Source organism: Engraulis encrasicolus, chromosome 6, assembly GCF_034702125.1.
Source record: "Engraulis encrasicolus isolate BLACKSEA-1 chromosome 6, IST_EnEncr_1.0, whole genome shotgun sequence".
In the NCBI taxonomy this organism is placed as follows: domain Eukaryota; kingdom Metazoa; phylum Chordata; class Actinopteri; order Clupeiformes; family Engraulidae; genus Engraulis; species Engraulis encrasicolus.
This window is the reverse complement of record NC_085862.1, coordinates 23,610,584-23,635,997: the sequence shown is the minus strand read 5'-3', so window position 1 is coordinate 23,635,997 and position 25,414 is coordinate 23,610,584. Positions and strand designations below refer to the sequence as shown.

General features: G+C 42.3%; 3 protein-coding genes across 4 annotated transcripts in view; all 3 read left to right on the top strand.

Annotated features, from left to right (window-relative positions):
* LOC134450572 (desmoglein-2.1-like) overlaps positions 1 to 2,156 on the top strand; it is a 28,791-nt gene extending 26,635 nt beyond the window's left edge. The window contains exons 16-17 of the mRNA XM_063200410.1: positions 1 to 57; positions 624 to 2,156. The exon at positions 1 to 57 is cut by the window's left edge and continues 81 nt beyond it. Of these exons, the coding sequence (XP_063056480.1) occupies positions 1 to 57; positions 624 to 2,156 (1,590 nt within the window). The remainder of the gene's footprint in view (positions 58 to 623) is intronic.
* Positions 1 to 25,414, top strand: part of LOC134450929 (desmoglein-2.1-like) — a 511,642-nt gene that overhangs the window by 463,150 nt on the left and 23,078 nt on the right. Inside the window, exon 2 of one of the 2 annotated variants that reach the window (XM_063200984.1) lies at positions 24,876 to 24,987. In XM_063200984.1, coding sequence (XP_063057054.1) covers positions 24,928 to 24,987 — 60 coding nt within the window. In that variant the 5' untranslated portion in view covers positions 24,876 to 24,927. Of the gene's footprint in view, positions 1 to 24,756; positions 24,988 to 25,414 lie in introns of those variants that run through there. The other variant, XM_063200983.1, reaches the window with a different exon arrangement.
* LOC134450932 (vitelline membrane outer layer protein 1 homolog) lies at positions 6,544 to 11,828 on the top strand. The gene is made up of 3 exons (XM_063200988.1): positions 6,544 to 6,729; positions 8,346 to 8,449; positions 11,509 to 11,828. Exons 1-3 carry the CDS (start codon positions 6,565 to 6,567, stop codon positions 11,804 to 11,806), a joined length of 567 nt encoding a protein of 188 aa, XP_063057058.1. The 5' UTR covers positions 6,544 to 6,564; the 3' UTR covers positions 11,807 to 11,828.

Sequence of the window (25,414 nt, the reverse complement as noted above, 5' to 3'; positions counted from 1 at the left end):
AATGGGCTGTACTCCCTGGCACTGCCAGACACTCTACTGGCCAATTACTACTCACAGGTAAGGGGTGTACGTGTGTATTACACGTATTACACATACTCAGAGCCGTAGATAGAAAATAGTTGCTATAGGATCCTGTGGGAACTTCCGCCAACAAAACTGGCGGCGAAACTGACATTGCATGGTCAAATATGGCCGATCTCGTGGTCCCATTCAGTTTTGGACAGCCTTCACAATGTTCCAGATGTAGCATTCGTTTCCATAGTATCATTGTGGAGTCTGAGAAGAATTGATAAAACAACAGTTTTGTGCATTTCAAAGGACACAATTTCAACGGAATGTGTGATTACTAGACCTAAAATGGTAAGTTGAGTCAGGACAAAAGCAGCACGGCCAAATTAGTACATGTAACCTAGCCATGCTAACACAAACCTATGGCAGAGATGGGTTTAGCTGGAACCTCCGATACTAGCATAATACCACGTCAAACCATGTGACCAGAGATCAAAGAATAATGTAACTCTGTTCTATCTACAGCTCTGCACATACCTGTTCTCATACCAGTTAATGTTGGCAATCCTTTGGCCATCCTGACTTTACACTGAAATGTTGCTCTTGCTCCACAGAAAGCGGACTACATGGCCCTCAACGACCCCCAGAGGGACAGCATCCTGTTTTACGAGTATGAGGGACAGGGCTCTCCCGCTGGCTCCGTGGGCGGCTGCAGCGACCTTGGGGACGAGGATGACATCCAGTTCCTCGACGACCTGGGGTCAAAGTTCACAATCCTCGCCCATGTCTGTGGGTACTCCAAACCGGAGCCCATCCCACCACCGCCCATCGCAGAGGCTGAGACCAGGACCAGCAGCAGCAGCAGCATGAGCAGCATTGTCAAGGCAACCACTGTGACACAACAACAGATGATGGAGTCTAGTTCCGTGGGGCAACCACCACAGATAGAGAGGAGCATGAGCATGCCAAGCCCCACGTCCCCAACTATCGGGACCGTCAATACAAATGCCACTGCCACTCTCTCCAGGGTGCATTTGCAAGAGGCCGTTCCCATGCCCATGGCCGTGCCCACCCAGACGGTGCTGGTGCAGCAGCAGCAGCCCATGTACTACATGGTGGAGCCGCAGGTGCAGAACACAGTGCTGCTGGCTGAGAGGCCTGCAATGGGTCTGGGGCAGGGAGTCTTCCTGGTCAACGGGGGACAGGCGGCCACAGACGGGCTGCTGGTCCAGGGAGGAGGGCTGGTCCAGGGAGGAGGGCTGGTGCAGGGTGGAGGATTTGTACAAGGAGGGGGATTGGTCCAGGGCGGAGGGCTGGTCCAGGGAGGAGGGCTGGTCCAGGGTGGGGGATTGGTCCAGGGAGCAGGGTTAGTACAGGGCGGAGGATTTGTACAAGGAGGGGGATTGATCCAGGGTGGGGGTTTGCTCCAAGGTGGGGGACTGGTCCATGGGCTGGTCCAACAGGGTACCCAGGGCTTCGTGGTATCTCAGGCTGGGGATCGCCAGGGGAATACGGGCGCAATCCGCAAGGAATCGAGTTCCTCAGGGCAGACCACAATGGGACGACGGGAGAGCATAGTGCTAGCCCAGGCTGGGCAGGAGCAAGGGGTCCAGCAGGCCTGGGTGTTGTCCCAGGCCGGGAACTGTCAGGGCACCCAAGGGATGGTGGTGACTGATGGTGGACAGATTCAGGCTCCTCCCAGGGGGTTGCTTCTCCAGGGTTCAGGCCATGTAATGCCTGCTGGGACCATCCAGGGAAGACGACCGAGTGGTGTGATGGACCCTCACGGTGTGCACAACCCAGCGTCAACAACGACTACGTCAACAACAACAACAAGCAGACGACGGACCTCCAGCTCCCCACAATCTCCTGGCCTGTTCCTGGTCAATGGAGGTAGACAGGCCGACACAATGATCCTAAGCTCCCCCCAAGCTGAGGAGCTGGTGCAGATGGGGGGGCAGATGGTGATGGTGCAGCAGCAGGGGTATCAACAACAGCCCAGTAGCCATGGAGCTGGGGGGGACACCCTTGTAATGAATGGAGGAGGGGGTCCAGCCATTGGGATTGGGGCAACTCTTGACCCTGCCAGTCCCAGACAGCCTCTCCGACCTGCATCCAGCACGGCTGGCTCTACAATGCTGCTGTAAGATGGCGGTGAGGGTGTGGTGGAGCAAGGAGGGGCGGTATGGATGAACACTGTAGAGGCAACCATGGCCTCAATAGGTAACAATCTCCAGGGCTGAGGGGACAGTGGGCACAGCTGACAATGTTCAGCCAATTCGGGCTTTTTTCAGGATGCAGGAATACCAGTGTGAATATGGCTCATCCTCTTCCGCAGATGGGAAGTTGACACGTGCAGATCCACAGTGGATATGATCGCTGTGCCCCGGTTTGAGTTTAACAAAAAATAACAAACTTGCTACCTTGGCTGTTTAGCCTACAGAGTAATCTACAGAATGCACACAAAATAGTGCACATGCACTACTTGCAATAATGTAATTCATTTACAAGCTTTTTGAAATAAATAACTGCAAAAAAGAAGAAGAAAAAAACGTTTTGCTTTACTGTGCCCTTGTATAGCATTAGGTCAGCTGACACCTCTGGTTCAAGAAGAGGGTTAATGACTGCTCAATGACTGCAGTTACATTCATGGAGTATTCTGGTTTCAAACAGTATATTCTCAGAATTCAGTTTAAAACAAATACCAGAACATTCCATTTAGTACATGTGTGAAACAGCATGCAACTAGAATATTCTTAAAACATGGGCACATTGAGAATGTATGTAGAGTTCATGTAATTGTCCTGTATTTATGTAACTGTAGTGACTCAATGTAACAGACATAGTTGAAATCACAGGGGATGCTGGTGGCTTTAAGGGGTTGCAAGACGCAGCTCTCTCAAAGAGAGACGGAATCGGCAGCAGGGTAGTTGGGATACTGATCAGAGTGATTATTGTAAAAAATGTAAAAGTACTGTAGCCTCCACAAAAGTTAGCAATTAAAGGTACAATTCCTACTCAGGGTGATTTGTTATTGTGTGTGTGTGTGTGTGTGTGTGTGTGTGTGTGTGTGTGTGTGTGTGTGTGTGTGTGTGTGTGTGTGTGTGTGTGTGTGTGTGTGTGTGTGTGTGTGTGTGTGTGTGATAGTTGTTGCATATGTGTGTGTGATAGTTGCATTTGTGAAAAGGGTCTGGGCAGAGTGGTAAAGGGCCACCCTTTGTTGTCTTCTCCTGTTGTCTTCTCTCTCACCAGTCTATTGTAAGTTGTGTACTTTAACTTTGTATATTTTTTACTGAGTTTACTGAGTGTAAATAAAGACTTTTTACAGACACTGGGCTGGCAGTCCTTTTGGAACAGTTCTTCTCTTCTTATACTCATGGTGCACAAATACCCTATACTATATAGATTGTAGCCAATATATATTATGTTTCAACAGAGAGAAAGAAGAAATTGCCCTTTGTGTTCTCATAACCTGTTGTCTAACTCATGCTTACCATGACGCTGACATGCCTCTATGATAAGTGTGCAGATGTCAATCATACAAAATGCTCAACGTGAAAATGCTCCTTAACCTCAATTTCCTGAGTTATTAGCTATTGAAAGGAAATATACACAGAATGAGTGAATCAGGAACGGCACCACTATAATATTTCAGTGTGATGTAGAGGCAAGGTGTTAGTTTTGTGCTACAATCATTTCACCAACTTGGGTGCCTGCAGTAGTGAATTTGCTTCCAGGTTGTAAGTGAAGCCTGCATCTGTACCTTCATGACAATCAACCATCAGATGAGTTCTAAGCAGGGGTGTAGTGGGGCGTATACACGGGGGTACGGGGTCCACCCACGTCTCCTGAGATATATACGTATACAGTATAGGTGAATTCAGGTAAATTGGGCCACTTTGGACCATTTGCTTATGTGCAAAAAAAAAAAAAAAAAAGTGGCCCAATTTACCTGAATTCACTATATTTAAAAATTCTGTCCATGTTTGAAAACAAAAATAATAGAATGAGCACATAGCAGCATTACTGGTTATGGACCATATCATATCATATCATATAATATAATATCATATCATATCATATCATATCATATCATACAAAATAGGAAGGTTATCCAGGTATATCAAATATTGTCCTTATGAAATGTATATCCAAGAATATATTTTCATAGTACCAAGTCGTGTTTGATAGAGATGGGCCCTTTATCCATTAGAACTCCATTAGGTCAGGGATATGCTTGCTGTGTGGCTTAAATTACGCATGCAACCACGTCTGACTGAGTGCACTTACTTGCTTCAGGACAACCAAATCACTTTGCACGATACAGGAGGTATCATCTAGGGGGCAGATGGCCAATGGGGCTCTCACATAGATGGATGCATTATACATTCTATGGGCTCTCATTAATGTTTTCCATTGTTTGACTCCTCCGCAATCTCACCATCTTTACCTAACTTCCTCCGGCACATGTACGTAAGCCAAGTCATGGTCTGCAGTGTCACAATGACAAACCATGACAATTGCAAAAAGCATGAGCAAAAACCGTTGCCACTCTTCAACCATTGCGTGCAAACATTCAACATAACAGGGCTCATATACCTGCAATGCAATACTTGTAATACAACTATGCAAATTAATGCAAGTTGTCAAAACTTCTATGCAAACATTCAACAATACAGTAATATAACTATGCAAAGCAATGCAAATTTCAATAAAAAGGTTCTGTGCAAACATTCTCGCCATTGGACATTCTGCACAGGGCAAATGGGTCCCCATTCTACACAGCTTTATTACTGTAAGATATTGCAGGCATTACCTACGCATACTTCACTCTGAGTTTCCTAATAGGTCTCATATACAGTATGTTTGACAAAATAGAAGTCTTCAGCTGAATCCCATTTCACCCCTTGGCACTACGCCTTTTCCCCTCCCCTCTGTTTTACCCCTCTGTCAGTGGTTAAACTGGCATGTCAAAGGGTATAAAAATTTGCTTTTTGGAGTGACTACTCCATCACCGTGATCAAGAAAAACTGAAGGTAACCAAGTTATGGTCTGCAGTGTCAAAATCGTAAAAGGCATGTCATGCTTCAACATTACAGGGCTCACACAGGGGTTGGACAATGTGGGAAGTTTCACGGCTAAAGTGGACTAGGATGGTGGCCAATGTGCAATTTGCACCAGTGTGCAGAGTGTGAAGGTTCAATTAGCAGGGTAAGCGCTAGTGGTGTCAACAATGATCGATTCAGCGATGCAATCGAATGCGGGGCATGGACGATCCAGAATCGATCCGGCAAGTTCCAGAATCGATCCGGCAATTTTTTTAAGTTTCAATTAATTCCATGGATATTTCGGGAGCAAATGAATGTTAAATTAAATAAAAGCACTTCATAACATTGCAAGACTGACTACTTGTATTGCCTCACCATGACTGATTAAACATTTGCTTTGCTTTCAGTATAAATGTAATGCATTGCAATGCATTGTAGAATTGAATCGGATCGGATCGGATCACATAGAATCGAATCGAATCGCTACCTCCCGAATCGTGACCGAATCGGATCGTGAGGGCAGTGCCGATCTACACCACTAGTAAGCGCACAGTTGTGCTCAAAATATTGCAATAAATACAACATTATAGGTGACATATCAGAGTTCAAAAGAGGACAACTTGTTGGTGCATCTGTCATCAAAACAGCAAGTCTTTGTAATGTATCAAGAGACATGGTATCCAGGGTAATGTCAGTGTACCACCAAGAAGGACGAACCACATCCAACAGGATTACCGGTAAGTAACTGTTGATGCAAAAGGAAGCTGTCTGAAAGGGATGTTCGGGTGCTAACTCGGACTGTATGAAAAAAAAACCCCACAGCTGCCCAAATCACGGCAGGATTAAATGTGCACCTAAACTCTCCTTTTTACACCAGAACTGTCCGCTGGGAGTCCCACAGGGTCAATATACACAGTCCGGCTGTCATAGTCAAACCTGTCTACAACCAGGAGTTTCAGTTTTATTGTCTAACACCTGACATATGGTCCTACGAATGATTAGTTGTCAGGAGAAGTAAAGTTATCAAATGAGAAGACAAATGCTGACACTCTCTCGCACACACAGTCGATCACGTGTGTTCATGCATGTAGGTATACTGTATGTGTGTGTCTGCAGGGGGGGGGAGAGAGAGAGTGTGAGAGAGAGAGAGAGAGAGAGAGAGAGAGAGAGAGAGAGAGAGAGAGAGAGAGAGAGTGTGTACACTTTGCATGTTAAAAAGTCAGTTAGTCCCAGTTTAGTCACTTTCTGTTCACTGAATCAGATTAGATGTTTGGAGTTGTGCAATGGTCTTTTGAGATAAGGCGGGCGCTAAGGCTTCCTGGCCAACATACTCTTCTGTTACTTCCATTTATGGTAGCCCAAATCGCCACAAAACACAAGTCATTTGCTGCTGTTAGAAGCCACGCCATACCTGTCCTTAACTTCCTTGAATTTGCCTACAAAAGTTAAGTTTCATAAGTCCCTCATTAGTCATTGTGGCAAACAGAAGACAACAGGCAGGTCAGACATGAACCTGCAACAGTGTGTGCTCACTGTCAGCCTTCTGGTTCCCCTCATGACAGGGCTTGGGTCACCTACCATAATCAAGGTTCACAATGGAGGGTATTGGGGTGGCTGGGACGACGTCCGCTTTTGCCCACTGGGCTCTTATGCTTACGGCTTTAGTCTGAAGGTAAGCACATGTATGTTTTTAAAGTCACCATGTTCCGCCTTCCCTTGAATTGGTCGCATTTGATTTAACGATAATTGATAGCTTTGAACAAGAAGTAATTTCATCCGACTCAGAATGGTTGGAATAACAGCAGAAAAGTAAAAGCCATCATTTAACTCCAGGGGAGGTGGTGGGTACCGGTAATTGGCTTATTTCTAGAGATGATGGAGTGGCATTTTATTACCTGAAGCTGTACAGAGTTAGTCTGGCAACACCATTCTATGTACCATAGTAAAGAAGAAGGATCACCGCATACTGGTGGACTTAGTTTTGCCGTTTTTTATTTAGGCGAACAACGCGTTTCGCATTGCGCTTCGTCAGGTTCACTGTGCGGTGATCCTTCTTCCTTACTATGGATTACTGATGACTGCACTTCACCAGCACCTGGAACCTGGCTGTGCATAGGAATTCCAGATCTTTGAAGACCATCCTATGTACTTCACCCAAAGATTTTGGCTCTGCACATAGTCTGGCGAAACCCTCCTAGCTTGGTTCGCTCACTGTTTAGCCAATCAGCAAACAGTCGAGAGTGGTGACGTAGATCTCACCCGCGAGATCCATTACTGATTGGTTATGGTAACACTATTCACACTTTTGTTTTGTTATTTGTATGCTTTTGCGACACTATCTTAACAGTCATGCTAATAAAGCACAATATGAGTTTTAATTTGAATTTAGAACTCTGATGAATTTAAATGGCAGTGTAAGATCAGACCATCTCCCACCCTCCATGGAGACGGATTCCTGGAGACAGAGTCAACAGTCAGCTTTCGCCAAGGCTAGTACAGAGTGGAGGGGTTATCGGTAGGCCTGTAACGGTACACTGTATTGTATTTATACCGAAGCGAACCGACCTGTACCGAACCGAACAGTGCTGTACCGAAAGGTAGAGTAATAGACTACTCTGTTCATGTTTTTACATTATGTTGCCGCACGAAGTGGCTCATGCAGAACGCCGAGAGAGAATGCAAGAAGAAAAAACAGGTGTAGAGGCTTGTTCTTTGTGAGACTTTGGGAAAAGTACTATTTCTTATGCTGATGAAATGTCCGATCCAAAGTAGCAGTTTGAATGTATTTTTCTTTTATATATCTACTGTACGGAAAATGTCCCGAACCATGACCACAAAAACCGAGGTACGTACCGAACCGTGATTTTTGTATACCGTTACACCCCTAGTTATCGTTTTGTCTGATTTCTGATAGCTTCTTATCAGGGATGCATTTCTCAAAAGCGTTGGTAGAAGTAAGGTAGAAGTAAAGCTTGCCATGTAATTGTAATGCTACTCCAAATCCTCTCTCTTTGTATTAACTGATATGTCACCATTTTTAACACACACACACACACACACACACACACACACACACACACACACACACACACACACACACACACACACACACACACACAAAGTGCACACATTGTGTACTGTGAGGTTTTTGTTTGTTATTTTGAAAAGGTTTACAGTGTATCTAACACATAGCATATATAAAGACGCGAATATACTAGACATTGCTTGTAAATTTAGATTCATAGTTGTGATTTACAACTCTTAAGTTACATTTCTTTTTCCTTGCAGGTGGAGGGGAAACAAGGAGGTGGGGATGACACGGCACTCAATGGAATACAGCTGCATTGCAGAGACAAGGACCGCCATATCGCTTCAGTGACATCAGAGATGCGGTAGGTGTATACTTCAATATACAAACCCAGTTCCAAAAGAGGTGGGACACTTGGCATTGTGAGAATAAAAGAAAATGCTGCCAATGTCAAAACATTCAATCCAACATTCAGTCCGTCACAGAATTGTGTAAAGAAGAACGCAAAAATGGTGAGGAAGTATTTACTAATTAATTACATGGAAAGGTTGAATGGTCAGGCAATGAAGGCCTCTTTCTGTAATGTATGGTTTTGTAAAATCATTATATGAGTTTATGAGAGCAAGACATGCTGATTATCAATAATCACACTATGACACTCCAACAATGACAGGCAGCTCTTAACAATTCACACACTGCTTCATGAATGCAAATGATGCACATATTTAACTTTCGGTAACACTTTACTTGACGCCGGCGTCATACGTGTGACATAACGGTGTCATAACATTGTCATAATGCAGTCATGAATGTGTCATAAACATTATGTCAATGTCATAAAGATTGTATGACGTCTTTAAGTGAAATTCGGTTATGACAACAATGTCAACTTTTCATGGCCATAAAACGTTTATGACATTGGCATTATGTTTATGGATCGTTCATGACACTATTATGACACTGTTATGACACTGTTATGTCATATGTATGACGCCGGCCTCAAGTAAAGTGTTACCTAAATCTTTTATGTGACAACACTGCAAACCCAGAAGACGTGAAACTCTCATCTGATTAAATAATGTAAATTACTTAATCCTTTTTAAATTACATAATCTTGCCCACTCTGTGCTACACAAAAGAGTAATGTGTTTAACTGGATTTGGTGGTCAGTTCAAAACACAGCGTATATGATGGTATCGGGGTGCAGTAGTGACTTGGTCTTCCTTAAAATGAATGTTGAACAGAACACACATCTAGCACAGTGTAATATTTTGGAGGATAGCCTTTAGATATTGCCATACACCACTGTGCAGTGTTCCCTGAGTATGTAGCTATCAACAAGACCAAGAAGCCCATCAAGACTCTTTTGTGAACAATGACAGTGAAAACAAGAAAGGGGGAAATCATCCATTCATTCTCTTGCTGACTCTGTAGACTCCATGAGCTATAAAATATAAAATAGGATTTGTATGATTCACTGTATGTGTGTATATTTTCATTCAAAAGTTTCTTGGCAAAAGTTGAAAAAAAAATGGGAAAATGGCAAAATGGGGACACAACCCAGCGGTTAGAGTTGGACTTAGGTTCAAAGGGTTGCCGGTTCAAATCCCACAATAACCTCTCCCCACCTTGGTCCATGGCTTCAGTAGGCCTACCCTTGAGCAAGGCACCTGAACCCCCATTGCTCCAGGGACTTTAACCAACACCACTGTAACATGCTGCTTACAATGCTGCTACCTCATCTACTAATATACAGTACAGTCAATCCGGAAAGTATTCACAGCGCTTCACTTTTTTCACATTTTATTCTCTTACAGCCTTATTCCAAATGCTACAAATGAATCTCTGTTGTCAAAATCCTACACCAATTATTCCATTATGACCATGTGAAAAACAAGTTGTCTTGACAGTTTTGAAAATGTATAAAAATAAAAAACAAAGAAATCATTTTTACAAAAGTATTCACAGCGTTTGCTTAATACTTTGTAGAGCCACCTTAGGCAGCAACTACATTCATTTTTTCATTTCGAAATGAAAAAGGATTAAAAGGGAGGTCATTGTGTGTGTTTCAACCTTTCAGTACATTGAAATTGTACATTTTGAGTCTGCACCTGGCTAAAATAAATGGGTGTGAGTTTTGAATGAAATCCTATGGAGAGTATCATGATCTGCTTCTGTAGTCACAGTCCATGTTGACATGCATGCTTCTTTAGGTGTAATTCAGATTTCCAATGTTGATGGCATCCATACATCACCAAACCATGTCAGTCCCACAACCATGCTTGACTAGCCAGATGATGCACTTTTTGTGTAAAACTCACTTGTTTACCACCACACATGCTTGACGCCATCTGAAGCAAATTTGTTTATCTTGGTCTCAAGAGAGATGAACAGACCAAGGATATGGATCACTGGAACAATGTCGTGTGGTCTGATGAGACCAAGATACACAAATTTGCTTTAGATGGTGTTAAGCATGTGTGGTGGTACCAAAGAAGTGCATAATCTGGCTAGTCAAGCATGGTAGTGGGACTGACATCGTTTGGGGATGTATGAATGCCGTCAACATTGGAAATCTGAATTACATCTAAAGAAGCATGCATGTCAACATGCACTGTGACTACAGAAGCAGACCATGATACTCTCCATAGGATTTCATTCAAAACTCACATCCATCTATTTTAGCCAGGTGAAGACTCAAAATGTTCAATTTAAATATACTGAAAGGTTGAAGCACACACTGATGACATCCCTTTTAATCCCTTTTCATTTTGAAATGAAAAAATGAATGTAGTGGCTGCCTAAGGTGGTTCTACAAAGTATTAAGCAAACGCTGTGAATACTTTTGTAAAAATGATTTCTTTGTTTTTTATTTTTATCAATTTTCAAAACTGTCAAGACAACTTGTTTTTCACTTGGTCATAATGGAATAATTTGTGTAGAATTTTGACAACAGAGATTCATTTGTAGCATTTGGAATGAGGCTGTAAGATAATAAAATGTGAAAAAAGTGAAGCACTGTGAATACTTTCCGGACTGACTGTATCTATTGCTATTATACTGTTACTATTGCTACTGTTCTGTTGTCATTTCTATTATTGTAATGTCTATATTCTATATTTATGTTATCTTCTGTCTACATGTTCAATGTTAAATGTTAAATGTTCTTTTGTACTGTATTTATTATTGACCACTTATTGTTACCAGTCCATCACTGTTACCTGTCCTGTCTTGCACTTTATGTCATTCTTGTATATGTCTATGTCCTGGCATGGTATAGAGAGAAAACGTTATTTCATTTTTCCTTGTATGTCTGTGCATATGAAGAAAGTGACAATGAAAGCTGACTTGACTTGACTGTAAAATAATTAAGTCGCTTTGGATGAAAAAAGTGTGATGTAATATTGGTGTATGTGTTACCAGCTGGGGTGATTGGACCGATTATCAGTTGTGCCCTGGGGATGCCCGGCTCAAGTCCTTCCAGCTGCGTGTGGAACGTCCGCAGGGTAACGGGGACGACACAGCGGCCAACAACATCCGCTTCCGCTGCACGGACGGGACTGTGCTGGAGGGCCACGGCCTTGACTGGGGAGACTGGGGCTCTTGGAGTGGCGAGTGTCCCCGTGGGATCTGTAGCATGATGGCCAGACTGGAGAGACCTGTGGGTGACGGAGATGATACGGCTCTAAACGATGTCCAAATGTTCTGCTGTGCTACTTAGAGCACACGTAATCAATCAATTAAACAATCAATGAATCAAATAAATAATTTCAAGTCAAACTGTGTGTTATTTTTGTTTACATGTTGTTCTAGATAACTGACATCTGAGATTACCTTTCGGAATGTTTCGTTGAGAGCAGATGGGTCAGTATACAGTAAATTGTGACACTTCGCACAGCTTTGCATTAGTGAAAATTAAGACTTTGCAAAATACCGCTCTATTCTTGCAGTATTGTTGTTAAAGAGTGGCTCAATAGGCTTAAAATGTTCAGTTGCAGTGAATGGACAGTTTTTGCATATTTTATAATATAATTTTCACAGTTTTCGTCAGTAATTTGTAGTGGTGTGCATTGGCACTGCCCTCACGATTCGATTCGATCCGATTCCGATTCGGGAGGTAGCGATTCGATTCGATTCGATTCGATTCGATCCGATTCAATTCTACGATGCATTGCAATGCATTACATTTTTACTGAAAGCAAAGCAAATGTTTGGCAATACATGATGAGGCAATATAAGTAGTCAGATACTGAGCAACAATTTACTGGCTGTTTCCTGTATCAATCTTGCAGTTTTCAATGTTTTGAAGATCTTTTATTTAAGTTAACATTCATTTGCTCCCGAAATATCAACGGAAGTAATTGAAACTTTAAAAAATTGCTGCATCGATTCTGGAACTTGCCGCATTGAATTGAATCGCCCATGCCCCGCATTGCATTGCAATGCCGAATCGATTATTATTGACACCACTAGTAATTTGGAGAACTTACTGTGTCACCTGTGTTTTCTGAATTGTCAAGTTGCACAACGAACATTTGAGGAATTGTTTTGTTTATTTGTGTCAGAAGACCACACTGTAACAAATAGCTGTTTATTTACGGCAATTCTGCAACAGCATTCTACTGTTTTTCGAAAAAAAACAGACAACTACTGTGAAAATATTACTTTGAGTCACATATTGAGCATAAACAGTAAGTACTGCACAATAGCAGTATTCGCCGTTGTGGAAAAAACTAGAGATGCACCGGATCCTGATTTTTAGGATCCTGCCGGATACCAGATCCACTGCTTAAGATCCTGCCGGATCCGGAACCGGATACCGGATCCTACAAAAGGGTTGAAACATATAGTCTACTCGCACACGTGGGCCCTTTTTATTACGTTGGCGCAAACTATTTTTTAGACTCATTGGCTTATTGCCACACTGCCTGCAATAGCCGCTTCCAAAGGGATTTCACTCCATGCAGTGATTGGGGTTGTGAAAGACTGAAAAGCCTAGGCTAGACATGCACCAGACCCTGATTTTTAGGTAACATGCCGGATACCGGATCCACTGCTTAAGATCCTGCCGGACCCGGATCCTGTGAAAAACTCTATTATCCTGACGGATCCGGAACCGGAACCGGAACCGGATCCGGATCCGGATCCGGTGCATCTCTAGAAAATAACAAGTTATTTTAGGCAGCACCATTGAAACCCATTCATCCTCCACTTGTGCGTGATCACCATCAAACTTCAATACCACCTGAAGAACTGAAGTCATTCTGACTGGTTAAAGATTATCTGATACTATCAAGCATGATGAAACAATTTCTAAGGAAACTACAATACTTAAAAAGTGCTTGATGCAGCAAAGTGTGAGTAGCACATACATTTTGATAGCAGTGGCGGCTGGTAGTCTGTCAAACAGGGGAGGCTGTTCAATTACAATATGTCCAGGACGCAAAAATAAAGGGGGTGGGGGATTTTGACACACATCTTACATTGGTCCTGAGCCACATATGGCCTCACACACTAAAGGACTTTTGTTGAAACAAATTTGTTAATCATTAATCATTATCCCCCTTGTAGCCTATTCATAGGGAAATGTTTTTATTATTATTATTATTATCATTAGGCCTACCTCCGCCACATAATGATGTGATTTAGTTTGCCTTCGTTGTCTTTGTTCATTACTGGGTGCACGACTTAACTTACCACTAGAGGTCGCAAAATCTTTAATTATTTACCAGACATTGCCAACGCAGTAGGAAACAAGGACTCGCCACTCACGGGACTTGGCAGTTAACCAGTTGATAAGACACCACGAAAGCTCAAAAGAAACGGTTGTTCTTCCCTACCTTTTTCACCAAGTCAATATTAGGCAGTGCTCTGCTCTGCTCCTTGATATTCATTTTCTCCTCATAAGGACGACTGGAATTCGCCAGAATTTAATCCACAATGCTTAGCATTTTGCATAGCTCTCTAGCTTTCTTGCAAGCTAGCCCTAACGAAAAGTCAACTTCAACTTTTGAATTGGGAGATTAAAAAGGATAGGGTAGGGTGGGGCAAAACGCCCCCCTTAAGGAAAGTGTAACTTTTCTCTAAGCAGAAGTAAGCCATATGATTTAGTTTTTGTCACAGTATTTGGTGGCAGTGACATGATTAATAATCCATCACGGAAATTGTTACAAATTAATAGTTTATTCATATTTTAACAAAAACAAAACTGGGTGTGAAGGGGGCGTTTTACCCCACCAGTGGGGCAAAAGGCCCCCTGAGATGGGGTAAAATGCCCCCCTTTGTTACTAGCCTGTTTGCTTCATATATCATCACCAAAGTGACCAGAGTATGAATTTTAACCTCTGAAAAGAAAAGAGAGGTAATATTTTCAACAGTGCAGTATATCGTATTCATATTTATTTAAGGATGATATGAATTAACAAATATAGGCCTAATATGCATAAATCTGAACAGTCAAATGTAAAATACAAGCTAAATTTAGCATGAATAAACATATATTGTGAATAAATATAGGTCTATATCACAATAACTAGGCTAAATGTATATATGAAAATGAATACATGCATTAATAAATATCATAGGCCTATTATACAATAGGCTAGTTATTAGCCTGAGCTAACTGTGCTAACTGTGCTAGCATATTTAAATAGATGAGGTAACTTAGCCTAAATATTTTAGGTTTTGTTCAAATATTCAGACTTTAACATCTGTTTACACCATGAAATATAATTCTTTTTGTTTTTTTTGACAAAGTAATGTTAATAATAATGTTATTATAGCCTAATATTGTGATAGTCCCCTGGGGGCGTTTTGCCCCTCTGCATAGGGGGCGTTTTACCCCACAAGCTGTTTTTTCAAAAAATGGTCAAGTTATTAAAATGTAATTGTATTCATTATAAACAGCCTATATACTCTGAAACTACAGACTTCACTCTTCTTCTATCATATAATACTGCAATATAATGCTTAACTACATTTTTATAAACACGTGTTTACTCACATCTGAAAATTAGATCAATACCATGTAAATCGTTTCCCTTCAAAAAATACTTTGTTTCAGTCGTTTTCTCTGGACAATTTGTATATCCCCGTTGTCAACGTAATGCATAGAAACAGTGAAAATGTATATTTAAGCCCTTTAGTGGTTTTTTAGGGAAAACAGGTGAGGGGGCATATTGCCCCGTGGGGGCGTTTTACCCCACCCTACCCTAAGGACATGCCACTATTAAGACTTTATTCGCAACACTAGTGTCACTAGGTTTACAAGAATATGTACACAAAACTGGAGTACACCGCAATGAATAGCTTCCCCACTGGTTACCACGACGAAACTTCTCAGTCAAATTAATAACATATCCGCATTTCGAAATGAAATCAACTACTGTAGCCTACTGACACGGGGTTCACCCAATCACAAGTCGGAGCTCCAGTCTCCGGTCCCTCCCCCCTCCTCTCTCTTCTCCATTCACTCCCAGTGAGGCTCAGTCTCAAAATCAAAAAAATTTCACGGCAATAGCCAATGACCGTTTAGCATTTTGCCATTGAAAAATCGTACAATCCCACATGCCATTGAAGTCCATTGAGACTCGACTCGCTTGCGTTGTCATGAGCGGAAAAAAACTTGTGCGAGCCTCGGGATCTTATAACAGATTGGTTTCATCTCTAAGTTGAGCACATGCATTTTCTATGGAGCTGGGTCTGAAATAGCAATGTTATTAAGTTGTGTAAAGCATTAGTTTACATACTATTCTCCGTGATTTTGGACAGGAGGCGGCGCCTCCCTTGTACTCAAAGAGGAATCGCCTCTGTTTGATAGTGATGAAAGTGTAAATGGCTGAAACATTTTAAGGACTTGTAACACTCTTGCAACAAGCAGCCCCATCTAAACCAATCTGCTAATCAGTGCCTGGCCTCACCTGAGTAGGGCTGTTATGCCATTATTCAATTACGGGCGTCACCTGCCAAGGGCCTGATGACTCTGGTCACATGGTACTCTTGCACCTGTATATAAATCTGGACTATCAACACTTCAGTTGCTTGCCTGCCTGCTGGCTGGCCTGCATGGCACAGCATAACACTTGCTTGCCTACAAGCTTGCTTACATGCTTGCACACTTTCCTCTTTGTGAAAGCTTGCTGTATGTGGCATCATTTGTGGCATTGTTGCATATAATGTGCCTGCTGCAAATTAGGCATTGCTTTGAGAGCTAGCTTGTAGTGCTGCTTGTTTGCTGTGCTACTTGGTGCAAAATATTTTTTTAAAGACTGACCAATGCTATATTCATCATTGGGTCATCAAGAGATACAGTAAAAAGCCCACCTCGCACACTATCATTGTAACATAGCACTGCGTACTCTGAAATTTTATTCATGCCCACACTTTCAAAGGACCACCGCAAACCATTTTCTCAATACAGCATAGCGCCATAGTATCATGCTCAAGGCACTCCAGTCATGGTGAACGATGGGAGGGTGGGGTGGTAACATGGTCAGGGTACCACAGTTATGGAGAATGATGGGTGGGGTGGGAAGTTGCCATGGCCATATTCATGAATACAACTATGACCCAGTATTTGCCTGTCATCACACAGTACAATTCAACTTTTTAACTGAAATGTACTGTTATTTTACTTATACTACTGCATAAATATTGTAGAGCACTTTTAGTTTAACAATACTAATACTGTGAACGTTCTGTAGAGTACTGTTATTTAACAGTTCAATTGCTGCTGAAAAAATGTTATATACTGTGATACATTAAACAGCAATGAGCTGTATTTGATTTTTGGTGTGAAATAACAGTAGAATTACAGGTAAATATAATTGCCAGTAACTGCCGTTATTTTGCAGGGAAATTTTCTTAGAGTGCATGTCAAAGGAAATGACCCCACACAGAATGACCCCTGATTAAGATCTGCTACATGACCAGTTATGTAACCTTTCTTGAAATCTGCTTAACCCCTTAAGACACGCCGTTATAAATTTACTGTTACCAGAATGGGAATTACCAAGTCATAGTGCATTACTAAAAGCCCTGTGTTATGTCGTAGTATTGTAGTACTGTGGTAGTTAACTTTTCAATGACTAATACAGTGTGCCACAGGAGGTACAGCCTGCATTAAGGGGCTACAGGGGAAATCTGTTGTGAAATGGCTTAAATAGTGTTAAAACATGATGCTGAGCACTAACTTTTTCCACATACCTCACTTCTGATGCGTCCCCTGCATTCAAAATTCCAGCGCTAGTTAGTCAATGCTAAAATTGGGCTTTTGCTGCGAGTCTGTCGTCACCGAAGTAGCCATCATTTTAAATCTCTATTTTCCATCCATTTACGAGGCTCAAGTTACTCAATACTTCATTCCGTAGAGTCGCGGGGTTGTTGACATGGAAACCGAGGCATAGAGAACTTTGATAGCGCACCGTTCATTTATTTACAGGCTGCGCTCCAGCCGGTTTATATACAGTATACAGCCTCTCCACTCACTACTTTTCCAGGTGGTACTGTACTCTAGGGGCGCCAACGGGGGAGTGCAGACTCCATTCGGAATGAATGAGCTGCGCTCTCTCGACAACGCTCATAGGTGAACTGCAAGTATGGATCGAGTGAGTGGAGTGGCTGTATATGTAAAGCCTGTAAAAACTTTGGCACAGCCTTTTCTGGCCTCAACCAATAGGAAACCAAGGGAGGTGGGTTAACCATGCCGTTTGGGAAACGTTAATCGTCATGTTCGAGGTCAGAACGTTTTCAATAGATTTGAAAGTAGATATTAATCAGGCCAGGCCTAAAGTGGCGTACACACATATTACTAGCTGCTCGCCTACTCGCCACTCTTTCACGGAACGTTCGCTGAAAGTTCCCGTGGTTTTAATTGCCAATGGACAGGCGAGAAGTACCAAACTCTGCATTCCAATTGGTTACTCGCTTACTCGCCTCGCTCGAAGTTAAAATATTTTCAACTCGGGATCTGCCCACATCGCATCGTTTGTACAGTACTCGCCTACTCGCCTGCTCGTCTCGCTGGAACACATTGACATTCTATTGACTTCATTCGCTGAGCGAGTAACTAGTAGCGACGTGTGTGTACGGCCCTTTAGTGTCATGCTGATGCATCGCCTCTGTAGCCTGGTTCTCACTGACGGTGCATGTGTGTAGCTCTGGAGCCCCCCTGGTGGAGAGCTACACAAACTTCCGTCTGCTAGCGCTGCTCCTCTCGAGTAGAAAATAAACGGAGCATTTTTTGCTTAAATATCAACGGCAGATGAATCACAGGACAGATTATATACTATATTGACTCTTTGGAGTTGAACAGAAAACGTTTTTGGAGGAATTTGTTGGTGGTGAGTAGCAATAAATGCACCATTTATTTTCTGACTCGAGAACAGCATGCTAACTGCAGTGCTACCAGACGGAAGTTTGTGTACACAAACGCACCTTCTGTGACAACCAGGCTATCGCCTCTGTGGAGAAAACACATTTTTGCTTCGTTTGGGCTTGTTTTCAGGAAGCCAGTCGGTGACTTCTTTTGGACTTATTTTCATGACACTTATTTGTCGTAGAAAATCTGGCAACACTGACGCTCACAGTGGGGAAAATTGTTTCCCATGCAATGTGAGGGAGTGTCATACTGTATCATGTTTCAAAAACATAAGACTTGCATATTACAATGACAAACTGCAACCACAACACGCAACAGATAGCAGCACATGGGTGTGGCAGCAAATGTTTGTCATGACCTGGCAGCCCAGAATGCTGGCTAAGACTCAGAAGCACTGAAACCAGTTGCTGAGCAAGAGCATGTTTATCTTGGCATTAATTCCTGCAACAGAAGGATGAAACCACATCATCACGCTGCACGCAATGGGAATTAATCCATCACAGTGGTATTCAAAGTGGGGGGTGGGTACCCCTGGTGGCTGTGAGGGGTTGCAAGAAAAATGAGTGTACATTATTACCATTAGATTAGAACTGCATTATAATTATCTATTGCATCTCTGAACGTTACTTTATATATCCCAATGGGGCACTGACACCGACAGACAGTCATAGGCTATGATTATAAAAGGGGGTGCACAGAAAATATTATGTGGCATGACCCATGTAAGGGGGGGCCTTGGCCGGAATGTACTGGTATATGGGAGTCCTTGTCATGGTAAAGTTTGAGAATCCCTGATCTATGAAATAAGTTTGTCAACCTCATTGATCTGAACCTGAATCTAAAAACACTTTGTGTACATCCAAACCAACTTACTTTATGGTTAATATAACCCCGAAAGAGAGTGGGGAGGACATTTTGGTCAGTCCTGACAGCCATTAAATATGTTGTATAAGTGCAAAAACATTTGGTCAGGGCACAGTTTGGCAGTTTTGAATGCTAGTAAAATGCATTAGGGTCAATGGAAGGTACTCACAAAGATAGTAATATGTGTGTGTGTGCGTGTGTGCATGCATGTGTAAATGTGTCAGTCATCCAGGTCCACAAGTATACGGCAAATGCCATTTTCTGACAATTGCGAGTGATTATGGATTACAAAAAAGAAACTAAGAAATTCTGAAACAATACATGCTTGAGGCACAGTTCCAATAAAAGGTAACGCTTTACTTGACGCCAGCGTCATACGTATGCCATAACGGTGTCATAACATTGTCATAATGCAGTCATGAATGTGTCAAACATTATGTCAATGTCAAAAACACTGTATGACTTTGTCTTTAAGTGAAATTCGAACAAAGTCAACTTTTCATGGCCATAAAAAATTTATGACATTGGCAGTATGTTTATGACTCGTTCATAACACTATTATGACACTGTTATGACACTGTTATGTCATACGTATGACGCCAGCGTCAAGAAAAGTGTAACCAAATAAAATTAGCTAGCAATTCAACAGCTAGTAGGACTAACACGGTGTGGAGCTATATGGGGGGGGTCTCTTGCGCCGGGGCCAGGGGAGCCTCACATATAGTCTGAATATCAATATCTCTTCGAAACTTGTTCTGACCGAGAGCATAACAATTAACGCCTCCCAAATGGCATGGTTGACCCACCTCCCTTGGTTTGCTTATGTTTGTTTGCTTACCGACAAAGTGGGAGGAGTTCCCGTATTTTCGGGAACTCAGAAAATACTTGCATTGCTCTTGACCTGACTAGTTGCAACGCTGAAAGTGTTGCGTCACGTCAGGACAGCCTGGCTACCTCACGTACTGGTGGTGGGGGCACCATCTTCACCTTGGCAGAGCATATGGGGGGCCCTATCAGTATTGTGCCCTGGGGACCTGTGTGTAATTGTTCCGCCACTGGACCAACAGTGACTCTCTACTACACCAAGTGTTGAATTGCCACTACGAAATTTGCTGGATGCGGCGTCACCCACACCTTCCCCCAGAGGCAAAAGAAAGTGAGTCAAATGATTAATGACTTTATACAGGTGCTGCGAGGAGATCCAAATCATCTCTTCCAATATATCATTTTTTTTCTCTTTTAAACAAAGAAGTTTGGTCTTCAAATTTGGTGGATTTGGAGGTGTGGCTTGCCAGGACCCAGAAGCACTAAAACCAGTTGCTTACTAATAAGAATATATTTTGCGTTATTCTTGGCAAGAGACATTCCTGCAACAGAAGGATGAAACCACATCACGCTGCGGCCTGCACGCAATGGCATTCGTCTAATCTAATAAGTTGTCATTTTCATTACAGAGGCGTTTGTCAACCTCAATGATCTGAAATTAGTGTAAAACACTTAGTGTTTATGTTTGGTTACTCTACAAGTTGAATCAGAATGATCTGATCCCACACATCCAAACCAACTTAGGTCATGATTAATGATTAACCCCGAATGAGAGTAGGGAAACGAAATTAGAAGTGCTGGTACAATTTGATTTACACATGATATAATTTACATGTTGAGTTACAGCATGTGTGGCAAGGCTGGCAAAAAAGTGTTTAGTTGCTTTGCTTCCAGGTGGGCTAACAACATGAGAATGGAATTGGAATATGGTTTATAAGGGACCATGTAAATGTATACAATACAATACAACACAGCATGTATTTATATAGCGCAGTATCACAACTATAGTTGTCTCAAAGTGCTTTCAAAATACACATACACATACACATTTCCACATTCACACACCAGCTCTGGAGGCTGCCGTATGGCGCCAGTTGTCCGGGGTTCATGTGAGAGTGCACACACACGCACACTTAAGGGTGGTTTATGTCTCGAGATCAGCGTCCCTGCGTCGTGATGCAGTGAGCCGCGCAGTTAACGGAGTGAAGCACCCCCCATCACGCAGGTACTCTGGGGCACCTCCCCAAAATTGTGTCTCGACGCAGGGAGTGATGCAGACAGCGACGGAGTGAAGGGCGAAAGTAAGTCTCTGATTGGTCCTCTCGACCAGCCTGCTCTGTCCTCGAGTCGAGAACAAGCTACTTCCTTGTTCTAACCTTCGTCGGTCTACGGACTGTGAGCTCTTCATTAAATAAGTTGCCCGTGCTTTGTCGTTTCATTTATTTACACAAACCATAGACAACACGTACGCTTGCAAGTTACGACGCTGAAGTTATTTGGACAGTTGAACAGTGTTTCCGAGGTTGAGGAAACATTCCGCTTCGTCCTCGACAAATGAGCCACTTCTTTGTTCTAAACTACCACGGTGGCTGCCAGTGCGATCAAACATGCACGTGATATAAAGATTTAATGTTTCATTTTCATTGTCGTCGAGTCTGTGAAGCTAAAAAACAACCGACACGCCTAGGTTACTCTTTGTATTGAAGGCAGTTTGAGAGTGGAATGACATTGCGCAGACCGTGCTTCAAAACAGGGCATAAATCAAAATTAACTGCATCATGGCTGCGATAAGCTCACTTTGTGGCACTGGCAGGAAGCATAACCCGCCCTTTACACACAAACACAATAACAATATTCCTAGAGAAAGACAAATCTGGATGTGCAAAGGGAAGATAATCTGGTGCCACACGGATGTCTATTTTCTGTTATTTTTTTAAGACTCTGATGAAGACGCATGTCGAAACGTTAGTCTTACTGCACTGAAAAAATAAATAACAGAAAGTAGAAATCCGATTGGCACCAGATTCTTTTCCCTTTGCACTTATTATTTAGTCCTGCTCTGGTTGCACCGGATTGTCAATTTAGAAGCGTGGAGTGCGTATCTCCTTTGTTTTTATAAATCTGGATGTGTTTGTAACATAGCCTAATTATGAACATTGGTGCATGAAAACACGCCATATAAGTTGCCAGAATAAGTAAAATAGCTGGGCCCTCCTTTTCATTTGTAGTCTCGAACACAAACAAACACAAAAGCAAAGCATAAAAACACTCCTACAAAAATAATAATAATGGTAAAGCCAAAGACATTCACCTTTCTACAGTATTTGGTATTTACATGGTCAACATACGTAGGTTACATGAAAGCAGTGGCTGCATTTCTGGTTTTGTAAGGACCCACTGTTTTATGTGAGCTTTGAAAGTGTTGCATGTGTTGCATATGTAGGTTACGTGAAAGCAGTGGCTGCATATCTGGTTTTGTAAGGAGCCACTGTTTTACAGGTATGTGAGCTTTGAAAGTGTTGCATGTGGGACACCCTCTTATTGACCTGGGTTTTCCAGAATTGACCCTCTGTTATTGGCAAGAGGTGAGAGGATGGTACTTAATGCCATACTGCTTGGCATAAGATGAAGGTGTTGCCCACTGATGCTCAGAACGTATTGAGTTATTTGTAGAGAGCAGAGAGAGGATAACCCACTCAGAAAAATAAAGGATATATAGAATAAAGGAACTTCAGTTCTCTCTGTATTCCGACACAGATGAGCACCTGAAGTTTTTTGACAACACAGACACAACTCCTCCTCTCTCTCTCTCTCTCTCTCTCTCTCTCTCTCTCCACGTATGGAGTTATTGTTGGATTGTAAGACACGTATACCGGTATACTTACTATGCGCACACACACGTATACAGAGTCCTAACAGGAGCTTCATGAAACGCAGCTGTCACAATGGTGAATCACATGCCGTGTAAACGCCATTAAAATATGGAAAAATACTTTTTTCTCAAATATCCATATACATGTAAGGAATCGAGTCCATGTTTATATTAACTAAAGACTAGAGATGTACAGGATCCAAGATCCAGTTCCGGATCCGGCAGGATAATAGGGTTTTTCAGACTATCCGGATCCGGCAGGATCTTAAGCAGTGGATCCGGTATCCGGCAGTTACCTTAAAGCCAGGATCTGGGGCATCTCTACTTTTTATGTAGCCTAGGCTTTTCAGTCAGTCTTTCACAACCCCAATCGCTGCATGGAGTGAAAGCCCTTTGGATGTGGCCGTTGAAGGCAGTGTGGCAGTAAGCCAATGAGTCTTAAAAATAGTTTGCGCCAACGTAATAAAAAGGTCCCATGTGTGCGAGCTGGCTATCCCTTTCGTAGGGTACGGTATCCGGTTCCGGATCCGGCAGGATCTTAAGCAGTGGATCCGGTATCCGGCAGGATCCTAAAAATCAGGATTCGGTGCATCTCTGCTAAAGACAGAGGTGGCATTGTGTGGCAGGAGGAAACAGACAAGCTGCTGTTTTAGTACACCGGCCACATGGCCTAATACTGCTATTCTTATTTTGTAGTGTCTCAAACTATTGAATAAAATGAGTGGAAATAGATCACATAGCATGTCTCTTTATTTACGAAGCTTTGAGTGAATAGCAGTTACAGTAACCTCAGACGATTGGAGATTGGTCCCTACTTTGATAGGGATAATAACACAACGAGTCTTGCCCCCAGTCTGTTGGAGGAAATGTAGATGCAACATTGCTAATTCTTAAATTCTAGCACTGAATATGTGCCAAACATTCTGAAAAGCAAAATGGGGCTGTTAAAATGAAATGATATGATAAAATGTTTGCAAAAAGAAAAAAAAATGTTCATTATAACGTAATGTTTAATATTGTTTGGAACCAAATATGACATTTTTTAGTCTTAAAAAAAGTATTGTTAAGGATGTCACCCATGGTCCCTGCATGCAATCCTACAGTTTTGCCTAAGGCATAGTACTGTACGACTATTCAAATGATAAGACTGCAAAGACAGGAGATGGATATTAGTGTAGGCTACATTAACATGCAAAATGGTTAATAAAAGTAACATACTGGTCAGGGTAATACTGTTAGGAATATTTTTTTGTCTTCCCAGAATATTGGTAATGATATGTCCTACAGTTTTGCCCAAGGCATAGTACTGTATGACAATTCAAATTATAAGACTGAGTTTGCAACGAAAGAAGAGGGTTAATACACAAGTAAACATAATGGTTAATAAAAGTAACATACTGGTCAGGGTAATAGTGGTAAGAATAAGGCTGAGTTTGAAAAGAAAAATGATGGTTATAACAGTGAACGTATAAACGTAATGGTTAATAAAACTAAATAAAAAGTAGTTAGTCACATAATGCGTAATAATGCTGGTAGGAATTTTTTTTTGCCTTCGCAAAAATATTGTTAGTGATATGTCCCCATGCCATGGTCCTTGCATGCGTCGCTATGATTTTGCCTAAGGCATACCGTTCCTCCGTGATGTGAGTGACAAGGTGGAGCTACAGGTGCACCTTTTAGATTTGCTGCAGAGATATGCTGGCATTAAGCCGCATCCACTGATCAGGTTAAATGTGGAGTAGGGGAGTGTAGGAGATCTACCTGCGTATCTAGCTCTCTACCCACCTATCTAACTGGCCTCTGACTGTTCTGGCCCACTGAGTAGCAGACAGCCAAAGAGAGCAAGTGGAGTGTTGTGGTGGTGGAGGTGGGCAACTTGGGGGGCAACAGAACAGAGGGCAAGATGATGATGAAGAGGAGGCTGACAAAAGTTGGGGTACTGCTTCTTTTGGTCACCATTTTGGTAAGTTTTACACACACACACACACACACACACACACACACACACACACACACACACACACACACACACACACACACACACACACACACACACAAACACACAGTGATGCACTTGACAACACATGATATTTGTGCCATGTAACTGAATAAATATATCACATTACCATTAGTAGTAGTATTAACTTCTAAACTAAATGAAGACTGTATCTGTGTCACATACAATATCGAGCAAAATACCTCAAGTGCATTGGGTTCACAGGATTAACAGAACATGTAATGTGTGTGTGTGTGTGTGTGTGTGTGTGTGTGTGTGTGTGTGTGTGTGTGTGTGTGTGTGTGTGTGTGTGTGTGTGTGTGTGTGTGTGTGTGTGCGTGCGTGCGTGCGTGCGTGTGCGTGTGTGTGTGTAAGTAAATGTTTGCATGTATAC

Coding starts and splice junctions, on each gene's coding strand:
- LOC134450932 (XM_063200988.1), top strand. CDS start 6,565: ATGAACCTGCAACAGTGTGTGCTCACTGTCAGCCTTCTGGTTCCCCTC. Junction 6,730..8,345: donor CTTACGGCTTTAGTCTGAAG/GTAAGCACATGT, acceptor TTTTCCTTGCAG/GTGGAGGGGAAACAAGGAGG. Junction 8,450..11,508: donor TCAGTGACATCAGAGATGCG/GTAGGTGTATAC, acceptor ATGTGTTACCAG/CTGGGGTGATTGGACCGATT.